General features: G+C 42.5%; 1 protein-coding gene across 1 annotated transcript in view; it reads right to left on the minus strand.

Moving 5' to 3' along the window:
• Positions 1–559: 559 nt before the first annotated feature.
• Positions 560–15,563, minus strand: part of LOC123361310 (nectin-3-like) — a 29,143-nt gene continuing 14,139 nt past the window's right edge. Inside the window, exons 2-3 of the mRNA XM_045001367.1 lie at positions 12,994–13,145; positions 560–2,243 (exon numbers count right to left, since the gene is read on the minus strand). Coding sequence (XP_044857302.1) covers positions 1,522–2,243; positions 12,994–13,117 — 846 coding nt within the window. The 5' untranslated portion in view covers positions 13,118–13,145 and the 3' untranslated portion in view covers positions 560–1,521. The remainder of the gene's footprint in view (positions 2,244–12,993; positions 13,146–15,563) is intronic.

Here is a 15,563-nt window from a genome sequence, read left to right on the forward strand (position 1 = left end):
TTTGTGTGGCAATATTCCCCCCAACCCCAGACAAGTTTTTTTCATTTCTGGACTTCAACATTAAGGCAAGTTTTGCTGAGTAAGAGTTTAACTCATGAATGCATGTCAAGTTGAGAGCTCAACATAGGATTTCACCACAGAACTATTTCTCACCTCTCATTGTTACCCTCAAACTGGATTACCCTGAATTAATTTCATTCAGATTCCATTCTATTCATTTGCAGAGATGAAGCAGTGAACCTACTACTGAAGGAGAGGCAACAAAGCAAACCAATGCAATACAAACAAACCCAACTGAGTAATACATACAACTGCTGTTCTGCGAATCCTGGGGATTCTGGTACAAATTATTTTTCAACAGCATCAAATAGCAATAGTTATTTCCCTACTTGCTTTATTTTAAACAGCACTTTTTTTACGTTAACCCCTTTCATAAATATGCTTTTTTCAAGTATGCTCAACTCTTAAAAGCAATGATGTAATCACAGAGCATCATAAAATGTGCCCTTTTACCTTTTATGTTCTGCAACCATGTTACGCTGAATTCTGCTAAAATCTTAAACTTCTATATCTTAGCTACATTCACTCCATTTGTTTCCCCCATACGCTTAGAATTTGTATCTGAAATGAGACCTAACCTTGTATTTCCCAATCCCAGTGAAAACTTTCCTGGCATCATCTTATTTCTAGTTGAAAATTCTCTTAAGTTCAAGAATCCGGTTTTGATCTCATGTGAAGTGCAGGATTACAGCTGACTAATTCTATACATGGACTGTAATCATACTTATTGGAAATGAACTGTAGTGTAACAAATAGTTCTCAAAAATCAGCTACAAGACAAAACCTTCCATATATTCATTGTTATGCCTCTAAAATGCCTTCATTGAGAATTCTAACTTTTTCAATGCAACATGTTTTCTTTTTAAAAAGTTATCACCAACTGTGCATTGCAGGAAGGCTCATTAAAACAAAGAGGTATTCATTTGTGTGTAGAAAAGTAAAATATACCTTTGGAAAAAAAACAGATTTAAGCAAATCCAAGTTCTTTTTTATCGTAAAAAATACTTTTAAGAATTGAATTTACCTCAGATTAACTTCAGTTTTGAGACTAATTCACTCATTTTTTCTCTAAAGTAAGTGTGTGTGTATACACACAAATATATAATAAAGCACGTGCTTAACACAGATTATACTTGAGCATAGTCTCAGATAAACTGTTTTTAAATCGCAAAGCCAAGACAGCTGCTTTTTAACTCTAACATTGTTGTATGGTAACTTTAATTTAGCACTTGGTTCTTACGTGTGCAGTAGACGAATAAAGCATTATGCATCAAAATTCCAATATTTTCAAAGACAGTAGTACAGCATTGAAAAATCATAAAGCAGCTCAGATACATTTAACCCAAATTTTTATAATATCAAAAGCTTGAAAATCAACTTCAAAAAGCTTGTTTTTCCTCAAGTAAAAATATGAGCAACCTGAAAGTGATCAACTAATGAATGGAACTGTATCAGTGGTTACTACACATACCGCTCCCTCCGGGATATTACTGAGCCATCTACATGTAACATAAAGTCTTCTCCATTGTCATCGTAACATTCACCACCCATGTACCCCCTTCCTAGTGTTCCTCCTTCATAATAATCCATTGGTCTTTCATACTGTTCTTGGGATCTCTTAAAACTGACTAAATTGTTCCATTCTGGATTGTCATCTTCATTGTCATTGTAACATTCACCACCCATGTCCTTCCTTCCCAGTGTTCCGTCTTCCATTGGTCTTTCATACCCTTCTTGTGATCTGTTAGTATTGACTAAATTGTCCCATTCTGGATTGTCTTCCAGATGATCTTCTAAATCTTTTGATGTTGGACTGTTCACTGGATGTTTTATTTCTTTTTTTATACTGTCAGGATGAGAGTCCACATCATCTGAATGGAGAACATCTATTTGGGACTCTTTTTGCATATCTGATGGTGGAATGTAGTTCCTAGCAAAGTAGTAACCACAGACTGTCCATCTTCTCCTATAGCAGATAACTCCAACCAAAACACTTACAAGTATCATAAGGAGAGCTCCACCCACTGCACTAGCGATGATGGTACCCTGATTGCCAGCAATGAAGGAAGACAAGGTTGATGTTGGAAAATGCATTAGTTCTGGTTTTGTTGCTAAAGCTCTGATGCCATCAGTTGAAGGATGCCCTGGAAGCATGGGTGGTCGTGTAGTAGCAGTAGGAGGATCTAATGGAAAGAGGAATGGGGTAGACAAGACACAGAAAAGGCAAAGAATGTCAATACAAGCTAAATAAGTAGAGGGTTTATAAGAAAGCCAAGTTGATGAATATGATGTTCTCTACTAACAGACAATAGTTTTTCATTCTTACATTTCTAAGAAGTTTGAGCAATTATAAAGTACTTTTGCAATACAGATGATAGGTTTTTTTCTACTAATTCTGAATTGGCTTCTGTGTATTCATTTTGGGGTATACAATAAACAGAGTGGGGAACTGCTTTTGTAGCACAAAAGCAATCGCTGTCAAATTTTAAAAATAACCATTAATTCTCCTGAAAGAATGGAGAAGTTCCTTTCAGTTTATGTAGATTTTATAGTTGACTATTTCCAACCAGTTTTATCTCATCCATGGAGGATGTTATCTACTGCAAAACACCAAAACCAAAATAAAACCAACCACTAACCAATTCCTCAGCCAAAGGTAAGAATAATACTGGCGAAGGACAAACAGTATCTTCACTTTTTACTTAAAGTTTTATTCAATTTTGAAATTGTTCAGTGCATTGAAGCAAACTCGTAAAGAATGAAAAAAATGCATTGTGTGCTAAGTTAGCAGAAAGTAAGTTATTGATTTTAATTATTCTCCCCAAAACGTTGACTGTGTTAATAGAACCTCAAGAGCTTAAGTGGGAAATGGTGAAGGAACTCAAAGTTAAATTATGTTGTGCAGTTCTTTGGTTATGAATTTCCTTTTAAGAGAATGTCGTCAGTAGTGTAACAATTCAAGTTTATATTTTAAACTGTTTGAAAAAAGAATATTCTACAGAAACCAGCTGAAGTCACTAAAAATAGTTTTCTGCAGTACGTAATAACTAGTACATTTCCAGAATGTTGATTGGTTTAACTTGTTTTTAAGCATTTTTTTAAATTCTAAGTTCCCTGTCTCCTTCTTAATGGCACACGTTCTGAATTTTATCTTGCTCTCAAGGGTATGCACTGAAACATCACTTAAAATCTGCTGCTGGGGTTGTACGATGAGACCTTTTTTCTTTTGATTTTCTAAGTCAACTGGCAATGTACACGCTTCTATATGTAAAAACTGCCTGAAATCATATAAGACTGTCTAATATCTGCAAGTGGTTTAAAATGAAGTGACTTCATGATCTCTTAAACTGCAAAATCACAAACAATATATTGAGTAGGATTTCTTAAGTACAAATTAGCAGGTTATCACCAGCAGCAAGCTTAACTTAATTCATCCAAAAGTTTTTAAAACTGAACGTTTGACTCATGACTTCAGTTTACATTTGAGAGAGAATATTAAAAAAAAACCTGCTTACACAATAGATACCAAAGTATCAAGCTATCTTTAACTCGTTCTTAACACTGTTTGTTACTAAACGCCAACAGTGAAACTCATGAGAATGGTCCAAGTAGCGTTTAAGCTACTCAACCTGAAATGGTAGTAACTGAACAAAACAAAACTAGAAGATCCAAAAAGTTCAGTGCCTCTGACAAATGCAATATTTACAGGCTCTTATTGAGCACTGTTGTTCAATTTAAAAAAAAAATAAGTAATACTAACAATTGTGTAGAATCAGTTATAAATACAGTTATTAATACACACAATACTTACTGCAATTGATTTCTTCATCTGCATTTCATGGATTGTGTCTTGTAGTAATTTACTTGTGTTGCCAAGTTCTGTTCAATGTATTTACTGCTAGTTTTGTAAAAAAAATCTTTTGAACGCAACAAACTGTGGACCACTCAGGTCCATGGTGATTTGTTAACACATCTATATATAAATTACGTGACTTTAAGATAAGAAAGGAGAGAAAATGCATTAAAGTAATGAACAAAAGGAATTCAGATTATGATTTTAGTGATCCAGAAGTTCAACCTGAAGTGAAAAAAAACCTTTATTTTGTCCCATAGTGGAAAAAGGATAGAGCTTTTAACAATCCTAATTTACCAGGATCATCATCATCCTTCGATTTAAGGGCAAAGACTGAAATCAATTCTTTTTTCCCAAATCAAGGCTGACACAACTGTTGGTTCTATTAAAGAAATAAAGGTTAGATTCATATCTACAACACTTCAGATGGCATCAGAACCAGGTAATGGGGGCAAACTCAAGTATTTAAGAAATAAAAGATAGTGCTATAATCCTACCTTAGCTCTCCTGACCAGAGAGAATTGTCTTCTGAAGTTTCATCCTTTAAACTCTTCCATTTGTGGTCACACGTAAGCAATGCTTGCTTCTTGGAAAGCATTTTCCAATTGCCATGAAGTAAAACCAGTGTCAACTGCAGATTTTTTGCTAATTGATTTACATAGTGTTAAGGCATCTATAAGATAGGGTTAGTTGAAAACCTGAACTAGTAAGATTAATTTGAATATGTAATACTGTAGACAAGTTTCTTTGTTATATTCCACAACCAGAATGTCTAAAAAGACTGCAAGATGAGGCTATCTTAAAGTGTCAATTAAAATGGGACTATTGCCTCAGTTTTCATTTGTGTGTGTTCAAGTCTCAAGAAAATATAATCCAGAATATTTGTATTTTGTACCGACTTTTATCTAGGAGCCACTTAGTTTGGAAACCTGACAATTCATACTCTTAACAAGCAACAGCTATTAAAGCTTTTCTAGTATTTTCTAAAATTGAACTGTCTTAAATGTCCTTGTAAATTTAACTTTTTCTGAAATAAAAGAACAACCCCATTTCCCCCCCCCCCGCTCCTTCCTCCCCCAACTACCCAAGGTTGCAGTGAAACAGTGTTTCCTATTGGGCACCTGAAAATTGAGGCACACAAAATAATTAGTCCATTGTGACAAATTTGGCTGAAGACAGTGGATCTCAACCTCTCCAAACTACTGTACTCCTTTCAAGGGTCTGATTTGTCTTGTGTACCTCAAGTTTCCCTTAACTGCAAAACCAATTGCCTACAAAAATGAGACATAAAATTGCAAGTGCCACAGCACACTTACTGAGTAACAGCTTGCTTTTCCAGTTTTACCATACAGTTATAAAATAATCAACTTGGAATATAAATATTGTACTTGCATTTCAGGGTAAAGTATATAGAGCAGGATAAACAAGTCCCTGCCTGTATGAAATTTTAGTCTGTACCAGGGCCACCCAAAGCCCTGGCACTTTGGTTACGGGTCCTGGGGCGGAAGGACCCCCTGCCACCGAATTGCTGCCAAAGAAACTTCCACTCTGGGGTCCCGGCCTGCAAGAGTTTTCCAGGGCCCCCAGAGCAAGTGAAGGCCCCCGCTCCAGGGCCCCCAAAAAACTATCATGGGGGACCCTACCAGGCCCAGGGCAAATTGCCCCACTTGCCCCCACCCCTTGGGCGGCCCTGGTCTGTACTGACTTTGCTAAGTGTGCTTTATGTAGCCTGTTGTAAAACTAGGCAAATCTCTGGATGAGTTGATGTACCCCCTGGAAGAGCTCTCCACACCTCCAGTGGTGCACATACCCCTGGTTGAGAGCCGCTGGCCTAAGAATGTATTGCTAAAGACTGGAACAAAATGATGGGACAGCCATTTCCCAGGATCTGTTGGAAGAATTTAGCTTGGGTAGAAAGGTTTCTGAACTACAAGTAACTTAACTTATCCTGCAATAAGTGGGGGGGTTGCTTTTTGTTGGGGTTTTAAGAGGATGTCAGTGCAGATCCCACTGTACATGACTTTTTTTTTTTAATTAACACTGTCCATGAGGGCTGCACATGTGCCCCGTCCCTCCTCATACTCCTTTGCAAGGGTATAGGGAGTGGAATGGCGGTGACCCTCCATCAGGTCCCTTATAATGCGAGGCCCGTGGTAGCTGAAGATTGAAGAAATGGGTGAAGAACAGCTCATGGGATCCACGCTGATGTTAATATCAGTGAAGTAGTATGGTTACCTAACTGATAGTAACAAATTCTCCTAGGTATTTTGTCCACAGGTTCTGCTCTTGGTATGCATGTCCCACACGAGAGAGAGTTTTTAGTAATAGCATTGTTATCTTGGGGTTGTGCCAGCACTGTAAGGCCTGGTCTACACTAAGGGGGGGGGGTCGAACTAGGGTGCGCAAGTTCAGCTACGCTATCGAAGTACCCTAGTTCGAACTACTCACCCGTCCAGATGCCGCGGGATCGAAGTCCGCGGCTCCAAGGTCGACTCCGCCACCGCCATTCGTGGTGGTGGAGTTCCAGAGTCGACCGGAGCGCGTGGGGAGTTCGAACTATCGTGTCTTGATTAGACGCGATAGTTCGAACTCCGAGAAGTCGAACTCTCCGCGTCGACCCGTGCGGTAAGTATAGACCTACCCTAAGAGCCCTCACAACCATCATAGCCAAGACCACTTCTACTGCTCACAATTCCTTTGGCAATAAGAATTGGAAGTGTCAGGACTCCTTAACTGCAATAGACATGTCATCACCAACTTGGAATCTAACACAGCTTCCTAGGGATTTGATGCTTTGTGTCAGAGTCATAGACTTTAAGATCATCTAGGCTGACCTCCTTCACAACGCAGGCCACAGAATCACACCCACCCACTCCTGTAAAAAACCCCTAACCTATGTCTGAGCTACTGAAGTCCTCAAATCATGGTTTAAAGACCTCAAGGCACAGAGAATCCTCCAGAAAGTGACCCATGCCCCACACTGCAGAGGAAGGTGAAAGCCCACCCCACCCCCCGGGCCTCTGTCAATCTGCCCTGGAGGAAAATTCCTTCCTAATCCCAAATATGGTGATCAGCTAAACCCTGAGCATATGGGAAAGACTCACCAGCCAGACACCCATGAAAGAATTCTCTGCAGTAACTCAGATCCCACCTCATCTAATGTCCCATCACAGGCCATTGAGCATACCTACTGCTAATAGTCAACCATCAATTAATTGCAAAAATTAGGCTATCCCACCATCCCCTCCATAAACTTATCAACCTTAGTCTTGAAGTCAGATGTGTCTTTTGAGACACCCCCTCCCGCACTGCCCTTGGAAGGCGGTTCAGAACTTCACGCCTCTGATGGTTTGAAACCTTCGTCTAATTTCAAGTCTAAATTTCCTGATGGCCAGTTTATATCCATTAGTTCTTGTGTCCACATTGATACTGAGCTTAAATAATTCCTCTCCCTCCCTGGTATTTATCCCTTTGATATATTTATATTATAGAGAAAAATCATATCTCCCCTCAGCCTTCTTTTGGTTAGGCTAAAAAAGCCTCCTTTCATAAGACAGGTTTTCTATTCCTCGCATCATCGTAGTAGACTGTTCCAGTTTGAATTCATCCTTCTTAAACATGGCAGACCAGAACTGCACACAGTATTCCAGATGAGGTCTCACCAGTGCCTTGTATAATGGTACTAACACCTCCTTATCTCTACTGGAAATACCTCACCTCATGCATCCCAAGACCGCATTAGCTTTTTTCACAGCCATATCACACTGATGGCGCATAGTCATCCTGTGATCAAGCAATACCCCGAGGTCCTTCTTGTCCACTGTTACTTCCAATTGATGAGTCCCCAGCTTATAACTAAAATTCTTGTTATTAATCCCTAAATGCATGACCTTACACTTTTCACTGTTAAATTTCATCCTATTACTGTTACTCCAGTTTACAAGGTCATTGAGATCTTCCTGTATGATATCCCAGGCCTTCTCTGTATTGGCAATACCTCCCAATTTGTGTCATTCACTAACTTTATTAGCACATTCCCACTTTTTGTTCCAAGGTCATAATAAAAAGAATAAATAAGATTGGTCCCCAAACCGATCCCTGAGGAACTCCACTAGTAACCTCTTTCCAGCCTGACAGTTCACCTTTCAGTATGACCCGTTGTAGTCTCCCCTTTAACCAGTTCCTTATTCACCTTTCAATTTTCATATTGATCCCCATCTTTTCCAATTTAGCTAATAATTCCCCATGTGGAACCGTATCAAATGCCTTACTGAAATCAAGGTAAACTGGATCCACTGTGTTTCTTCGGTCTAAAAAAATCTGTTACTTTCTCAAAGAAGGAGATCAGGTTGGTTTGGCACGAGCTACCTTTTGTAAAACCATGTGGTATTTTGTCTTAATTGCCATTGACCTCAATGTCCTTAACTACTTTCTTCTTCAAAAATTTTTCAAAGACCTTGCATATTACAGATGTCAAACTAACAACCCTGTAGTTACTCGGACCAGCTGCCGCTTGCGTCTCTACCCTCCCTGGCTTCCCGCACGAACAGCTGATTCGCGGGAAGCGGGGGCAGCAGCGAGCTTGGCCTGACCCGGTGTTCCAGGCGCTGTGCGGCAGTGGCATGGCCCAGCTCCAGCTGAGTGGCGCAGCTGAAGTGCCACCAGCCACCTCCAGGCAGTGCGGTGAGGGGGCGGGGTGGTGGTTAGATGGGGGCAGGGGAGTTCAGGGTGGTGGTTGGGGTTGGGGTGTGGATAGGAGTCGGAGCGGTCAGAGGGCAGAGAACAGGGGGGTTGAATGGGGGCCAGGGTCCCGGGGGGGCCATCAGGAGGGAGGGGAGGGTGGATGGGGTGGTGGGGGGCAGTCAGGGGCAGGGGTTCCAGGGACAGTCAGGGGACAGAGAGAAGAGGTGGTTGGATGGGGCAGGGGTCCCAGGGAGGCCATCAGGAATGAGAGGAGGGGTTGTATGTGGTGGTGGGGGGCAGTCAGGGGACAAGGAAGGGGTTGGATGGGGCAGGAGGTCCTGGGGGCGGGGGAGTGGCATGATCCCCTTGTGGGGTGAGGAGGGAACCAGTTGTTAAGATTTTGGCAGCTCATCAGTGGCGGGGGGTGCGTATGTGACCTGGGAGGGATAGGGGGGCTGAGAAGGCGAGCGGGGGGGCAGGTGAGCCGAGGGAGTGGGGGTCTGAGGAGGCGAGCGGGTGGGCATTGGTGGGGGAGCACGTGAGCTGGTGGTGAGGGAGAAGGGCTGAGGAAGCGAGTGGACGAGCAGTGGCGGGGGCGGGGCAGGTGAGCCCGCGGTGGGGGAGGAGGGCTGAGGAGGTGAGCGAGGAGTTAGTGGCTGCCCTGTTCTACTGATCTGGTCTGGCTCCCAGCCCCTCTCCAAGGGTTGCAGCTGTCTGGAGGTGCTGCCTTCCACAGTCACACCTCATTCATTCAACAGGGCAACTGATTACAAAGTGGGGGAAGATCTTATTCTGCTTCTAGCAAAAAAAGACATTTTTCTTTTACTTTAATTATACTACCTTAGGGGCCCCCTATAACATATTACCAAGGTTCAATACTGCTGTTTCAGCAGGGCGGCGCTGGGGAAGGAGTGTTTGGTTCTGTGGGGTGGGCGGCGCTTGGGAGGAGTTGTTTCGTGGGGGCTGGGCGGTGCTGGGGGAGTTGTTTTTGCAGGGCAGGTGGTGCTGGGAGGGTTGTGTTTCGGAGGGGCTGGACAGAGCTGGAGGAGGCAGGAGGGGTTGGCGGTGCTGGGGGGGGGGGGTTCGGCCCTCAGCTCTTTTCAGCCCTCACCACTTTACGAGTTGTGCAGGCCTGCATTACGGCATTTTAGTGCTAGATATGTGATCAGGTAATATTCCTCACCAACTTTAAGCTCAGTTCTAAATCCTTTTTCTCTTACTACTTTAGGAAACTGCACAGAAACAGATTAACTTGATGTTCAATTTTGATTTTACTTTTCTTGTTTATCAAGTTTATGTTTGAATGAAATTCTTAGTCTATAGATGTTGAATACGTCTATTGACAATTGTGTCTACCTTAATTTTCCTTGGAATGTATATTTGCAATCATACATTAGCACCCAAGCAATTCCTTTTGTACTCTCTGCATAACTCAACAATCTTGCAAATTTCTCCATCATTATGGCTGTTTACCTACAGATTAATGACTGGCTGACAAGTTTTTCTGACCATTCTTCCAGACTGGTATGCACTGTTGAGATTTTAAAAGTTTTTTGATAATCAGTTGGAAGCTTTGAACAGGCATGTTAAGATAACTGAAATAGTTTAAGATACAAATAGTTAATACTGATTTTTAGTGGAAAAAAATAATTTGGACATCTAAGAACCCTTGTTATCTTTGAAATAGAAAAAGAGGAGCAAAGTAATTTTAGAATTTGGTAGTTATTTCACTTTACAAAGACTGCAGCCACGGGTGCCGAAGGTGGCACGTGAGCTGATTTTCAGTGGCACTCACACTGCCCGGGTCCTGGCCACCAGTCCGGGGGGCTCTGCATTTTACTTTAATTTTAAATGAAGCTTCTTAAACATTTTAAAAACCTTATTTACTTTACATACAACAGTTCAGTTATATATTATAGACTTATAGAAAGAGACCTTCTGAAAACATGAAAGCTTAAATTAGAGTGAATAAACGAAGATTCGGCACACCGCTTCTGAAAGGTTGCCGACCCCTGGTCTAAATGATAGAGGCAAGCTGTTCATTAAAAACCATTTTCAAGATCAAATATATTTAAATGTTCAGATTCTATGTATTGTAATCTGTAACAGTAAATTACATTTCTTTTTAAAAATTATGTCTACTTCCAGCTGATTTCTTCTGCACTAGTTAACATGCAACTGAACAGGTTTAAGGATTATAGTTCTCATATGTTAGGTGTTCTTGTCATCAATGCTGCAGGACTAAAATACTTTTGAACTACTATTTTAACAAATAACCACCTCTGTTTTAAATGGTTTATTTGATTTTAAATACCCAGGAAGCTTTCAAACCCTTACATAGGTTTTGTACAGTTTTTCCAAAGCTTCTTAATCAACCTTTCCAATTAAGCATTGGCTGTCTTCAGTAACATAACAGTTCAACGAAGGCAAAAAGCAGAGCATCACAGAACAATTTACAGGGGATTTATCATAGGAAGATATTGATATATTTATTTTTAGGTCACAGAACTGCATATACATACTTACGAGCTTCTTCAAATGTTATTTTGAAAGGGTTTAACACTAATATTTTGCATGATGTTTATACCAATTTGGTTCAAATATTGAAATTCCACCTTTGACAGTATTGTCTAAATTCTCCCCAAGCCAGATTAAGCTGTACTGAGTTCAACGTCACTCACCTTCCCCTCCCATTCGATTATAGTCTATGTGCTCTGAGGTATACAGCCCGTGGCACTCTGCTATGAAGTAGTGAAGCCTGCTCAAGTATGTACTTGGCATACAGAGGGTGTGACTTCAATGTTTTATATGTAGATTGTCTGGTGCCATCTTGCTCAATTTAATTCTCCATTCACAGCCTCCAAGAATGATACTTTTTCTGCTCTGTTAGCCGAAGAGGCAGTTACTTCACTATTCACTCTCAGTGGTCTACAGGCTGAATCTGTAGTGCCACCAGCACAGTAGCTACTGAGATAAGAACGGATTCAGACCTTACCATAAAGATTTTCCCTCAAGAACAGAGAAAGAATAAAACGAATGTATAGTTCATGTTCTGAATTCTGCTACCACCCATTCATTGAAACATTTGCACCTATTGGTAAAATTAAGCAATTCCATTTCGTTTACCCCCATCATTGTGGTAATATAATAATGTTGGGTCTCAGCTCTACTACTGATGCTACTACATATGATCTTCATTAGGCCACGGTACTCTTTCAATATGCTGCTAGACTCAAAGGAACGTGTACTATGATAACATGGCACTTCTGTCTGCTCCTGAGATTCTTTACCATCGGAAACCCTGGAATAAGTGCTTTCCTGATTTAAATACTAACAAAAAGTTTGCCAGCAGCAATACCCCACCCACAAGAGAGTACCACACAGACGGGAAGAGGCAGGTGGAGCCAGGAGCGCTGACAGCCTTTTTGGCACCCTAGGCGGCGGAAAGTCCTGCCCCCAAAATACCGCCAACGACCGCGGCGGCCGAACATCCAGCCGCCGCCCCCCAAATGATAGCGCCCTAGGCGACTGCCTAGGTTGCCAAATGGGTTGCGCTGGCCCTGGGTGGAGCAAGGTGCGCTAACCATTTCTGCCCCTTGTAATTAGCTTTACGCTTGCTCCATACGAGTGTATGAGCTGTGAGAGGCATCACTGTTATTCTGACCGGCTCAGCTGAGGATAAAGGAATAAAACCAGACTCCCGCAGGACAGTGTTTTAAGCTTGGGTTGTATAACATTTCTTCCCCCTGCCCCCAACTCTGCCATTTTATTTAACTCCTTCCCAGCTAAAATCTCTTCCATTTGTCAACGGATCACAAATTAGGTAGCATGGATGTTGCCAATAATGCTGTCTTCACCGAAGAGGGAGGGAAACACTTTCTCTTAGGGCTAATGTATCATCTCAGACACTACTGTGGTCCTGTTAAGTACGACGACGGACAGACGGCATGCATGATTGAACAACGGTATTAGCCCCTAGAAACAGTGGCAGTACTAGTAGGGTAGTGGTTTATTTCATAGACTCTCAGGGTTGGAAGGGACCTCAGGAGGTATCTAGTCCAACCCCCTGCTCAAAGCAGGACCAATCCCCAACTAAATCATCCCAGCCAGGGCTTTGTCAAGCCTGACCTTAAAAACCTCTAAGGAAGGAGATTCCACCGCCTCCCTAGGTAACCCATTCCAGTGCTTCACCACCCTCCTAGTGAAAAAGTTTTTTTCTAATATCCAACCTATTAGATTTCCCAGTATTATATTATCTTTAATCAAAGACTGAGTTTTAGGTAATCTGTTATAGAACATGGCTAAAAAACACATTCAACTAGACACCTAATCCAATTTCTGACACAGTATTTTAAACTAAGCATGCTTAGGAAGTGAAGGGAGAAACAACAACTCACCTAAAATGTAGATCGTCTTTTGATCACTTGTTTGTCCAAGGGAATTGGTCACCTTACAGACGTAAGTCCCAGCATAATTGTAAGTCAATGGACGGTTGAAATGCAGAATATTATTTGAAGACATTAAACCTTCAGGCCATTGCCCATCCAACCTGAGTTAGACAATATTTGGAAGTTTAAGCATTCTCAGAATTTACACAATAAAATTTAAAAGCAAAATGTATTATCTGACCTGGCTGGTGGTTCCTATCCTGAGCTGGGCTCAGCTGCTAGTCCCGGCTGGGCTTTGGAGGATGGAACTTCCTCTTCCCCTGCATGGCATCTGGGGTCATGTTAGACCCATCCCCAGATTTCTCCCCCAGCTGTCGGAAGCTCTGCCAACTCCCTCCTCTCCCTCCCCGTCTCGTCCCCCATACTTCCTATAGCCATCGCTCCTCAGCTGCAGAGAGAGGAATCGCTGCACAGGGAGCTGCTCCCCGTGCATCCAGATCCCCTTATACCCAGAATCTTCCTGACTAGCCCCACTCCCCCTGCACCTGGATCACCCCAACAACCCACCCTACCAAGCCCCAACCAGCTGCACCTGGATCCTGACTCCACTGGATCCTCACACTGAGCACCCACCCACACCTCACACTGAGCCCCAACCATCTTCACCGGGACCATCCTGCAGAGTTCCATTAACACTGCACCCAGAACTGTCCAACAAGTCCCTGTGCATCGAGATCTCTCCCACCCCACACCCAGATCCCCCACTAAGCCTCCCGCACCCAGATTGCCCCACACAGAACCCTCCCAACCCACACCTTGATTCCCCCACACTAAGCCCCTCCCCCCTTGGATCCTGCCTGCCCTACTGCACCTGGCACATAGGGTAGGGCCCTGGGGTGTTTCTGGGGCACACTATGTCACAGTTGGGTGCAGCCTCACTGCTCAGTCTGTGTCAAATTTTTAAGAAAAGACTTTTTACTAGTAACAATATAGTTTTACTGCCAATAGGACAATTTAACTAATTCAGTCCTTCAAATCACCATTTCTGGAAATCTGAGAAACAAAGTCAGGTTAATACATTTGGGCTTAATAAAACCTGAATTTATGTCTCAGGATTTCTCTGAAAGTTTAGACGAGGGAGCAATATTTTCAGAAAAAACAGACAATTGTAGGAACAAAGTTACAAAACCCAAAGGACCACCTACAGCTTCCTGTCTTGTTAGTACATGCAAGGCTGATGCACGTGGAAATGCCTATCTTCCGCACGGCTATCTCTAGAGGAAGAGAGACGGACTACTATCAAGGGCCAACAATTCAAAGATGTGGAGGAGGAAGAGCTTTCTGAGTATATTTGCAGCATTCAGTGTAGCGCTTAACACAAATTCATTTGTATCTTGAACAGCCTGTATGATTTCACATATGTATTGGCTCTGCCAGCTGTTTCTTGTTAATGTGCTGAGAGACTTTTGTTTAGGGGGATCTTTAAATGATCCTTCACTGTTAATTGAGAAATTAGATGGTTTTAGAGTGTACAGGGATTATAACTAAACAAAAAAGGAGCAGAGAGATTATTTACCTTTTACAGTAACTGGAGTTCTTCGAAGGGTGCCCCCTCCCCGCAATGTGTGCTCCACATCAGGATATGCACATGCCCTTGCTCTCTTGATAGGAGTTTTCAGTCAGCAGTGTCTATGGATCCACATCTGGACCCTGAACACCCCTGTGCCTTGATTCAAGAATATATAGGGAGGGCACACCCAATGCCAGTGCAGTTTCTTCTCAACCACCAATGTTTCAAGACAGGCTCCGAGGCAGAGGGGAAGGATGTTGGGTAGTGGCATACCCTTGGGGACATACGTCTGGAAGAACTCCAGTTACTATACAAGGTAAACAAAGCAGAGAGATTATCTGAGTAATGTCCCTATGGGTGCTCCATGTCAGCAGACTCCCCCATCATGGAACAGGGTGCTGGGGAAGTGGATTCTGTATGGATCACAGGACAACATCAAAGGCCATGTCAGTCCTGGAGAGAGGCAGGAAAGAGTGTAATGCTGGTAAAACATGGGGGACAAAGACCAGGTGGCTGCCCTGCAAATGTCTGAACTGGGCTAGAGTGGGGCTAGAGTGAGTCCTGGTGGAATGAGCAGTAACTCTCAGGGGAGGAGGGCAGATTAACAATGAAACTTCGTAGAACGTGATGGTGCAACCTTCAACTCATTTGGACAGCCCCTGGGTGCAGATCAGATGTCCCCTTTCATTCCTTCTGCAACAGAGATGAAAAGTCAAGGGGAAACCCAAACAGCCCTACTCCTGTCATGGTAAAAGCCAAGAGCTCCTTAAACATCAAGTGTATGGTGGTTCACTTCTCTGTAAGAGTGAGGCTCGGGGTAAATACTGGGAGATTAAACTCCTGCTTAACTTGCAATTCAGCAAAAATTAGGGACTGAGTCACCTTATTTTGGGAGAACACTGTATTCGGTGGGTCCACCATCAAGGTTCCAAGCTCTTACACTCCTGGGCATAGTAATGGTTATGAGGAATAAGGTCTTAATGGCCATATGAAGGAGGGAACAACTCCC

Source organism: Mauremys mutica, unplaced genomic scaffold (assembly GCF_020497125.1).
Source record: "Mauremys mutica isolate MM-2020 ecotype Southern unplaced genomic scaffold, ASM2049712v1 Super-Scaffold_100463, whole genome shotgun sequence".
Taxonomy (NCBI): Eukaryota; Metazoa; Chordata; order Testudines; family Geoemydidae; genus Mauremys; species Mauremys mutica.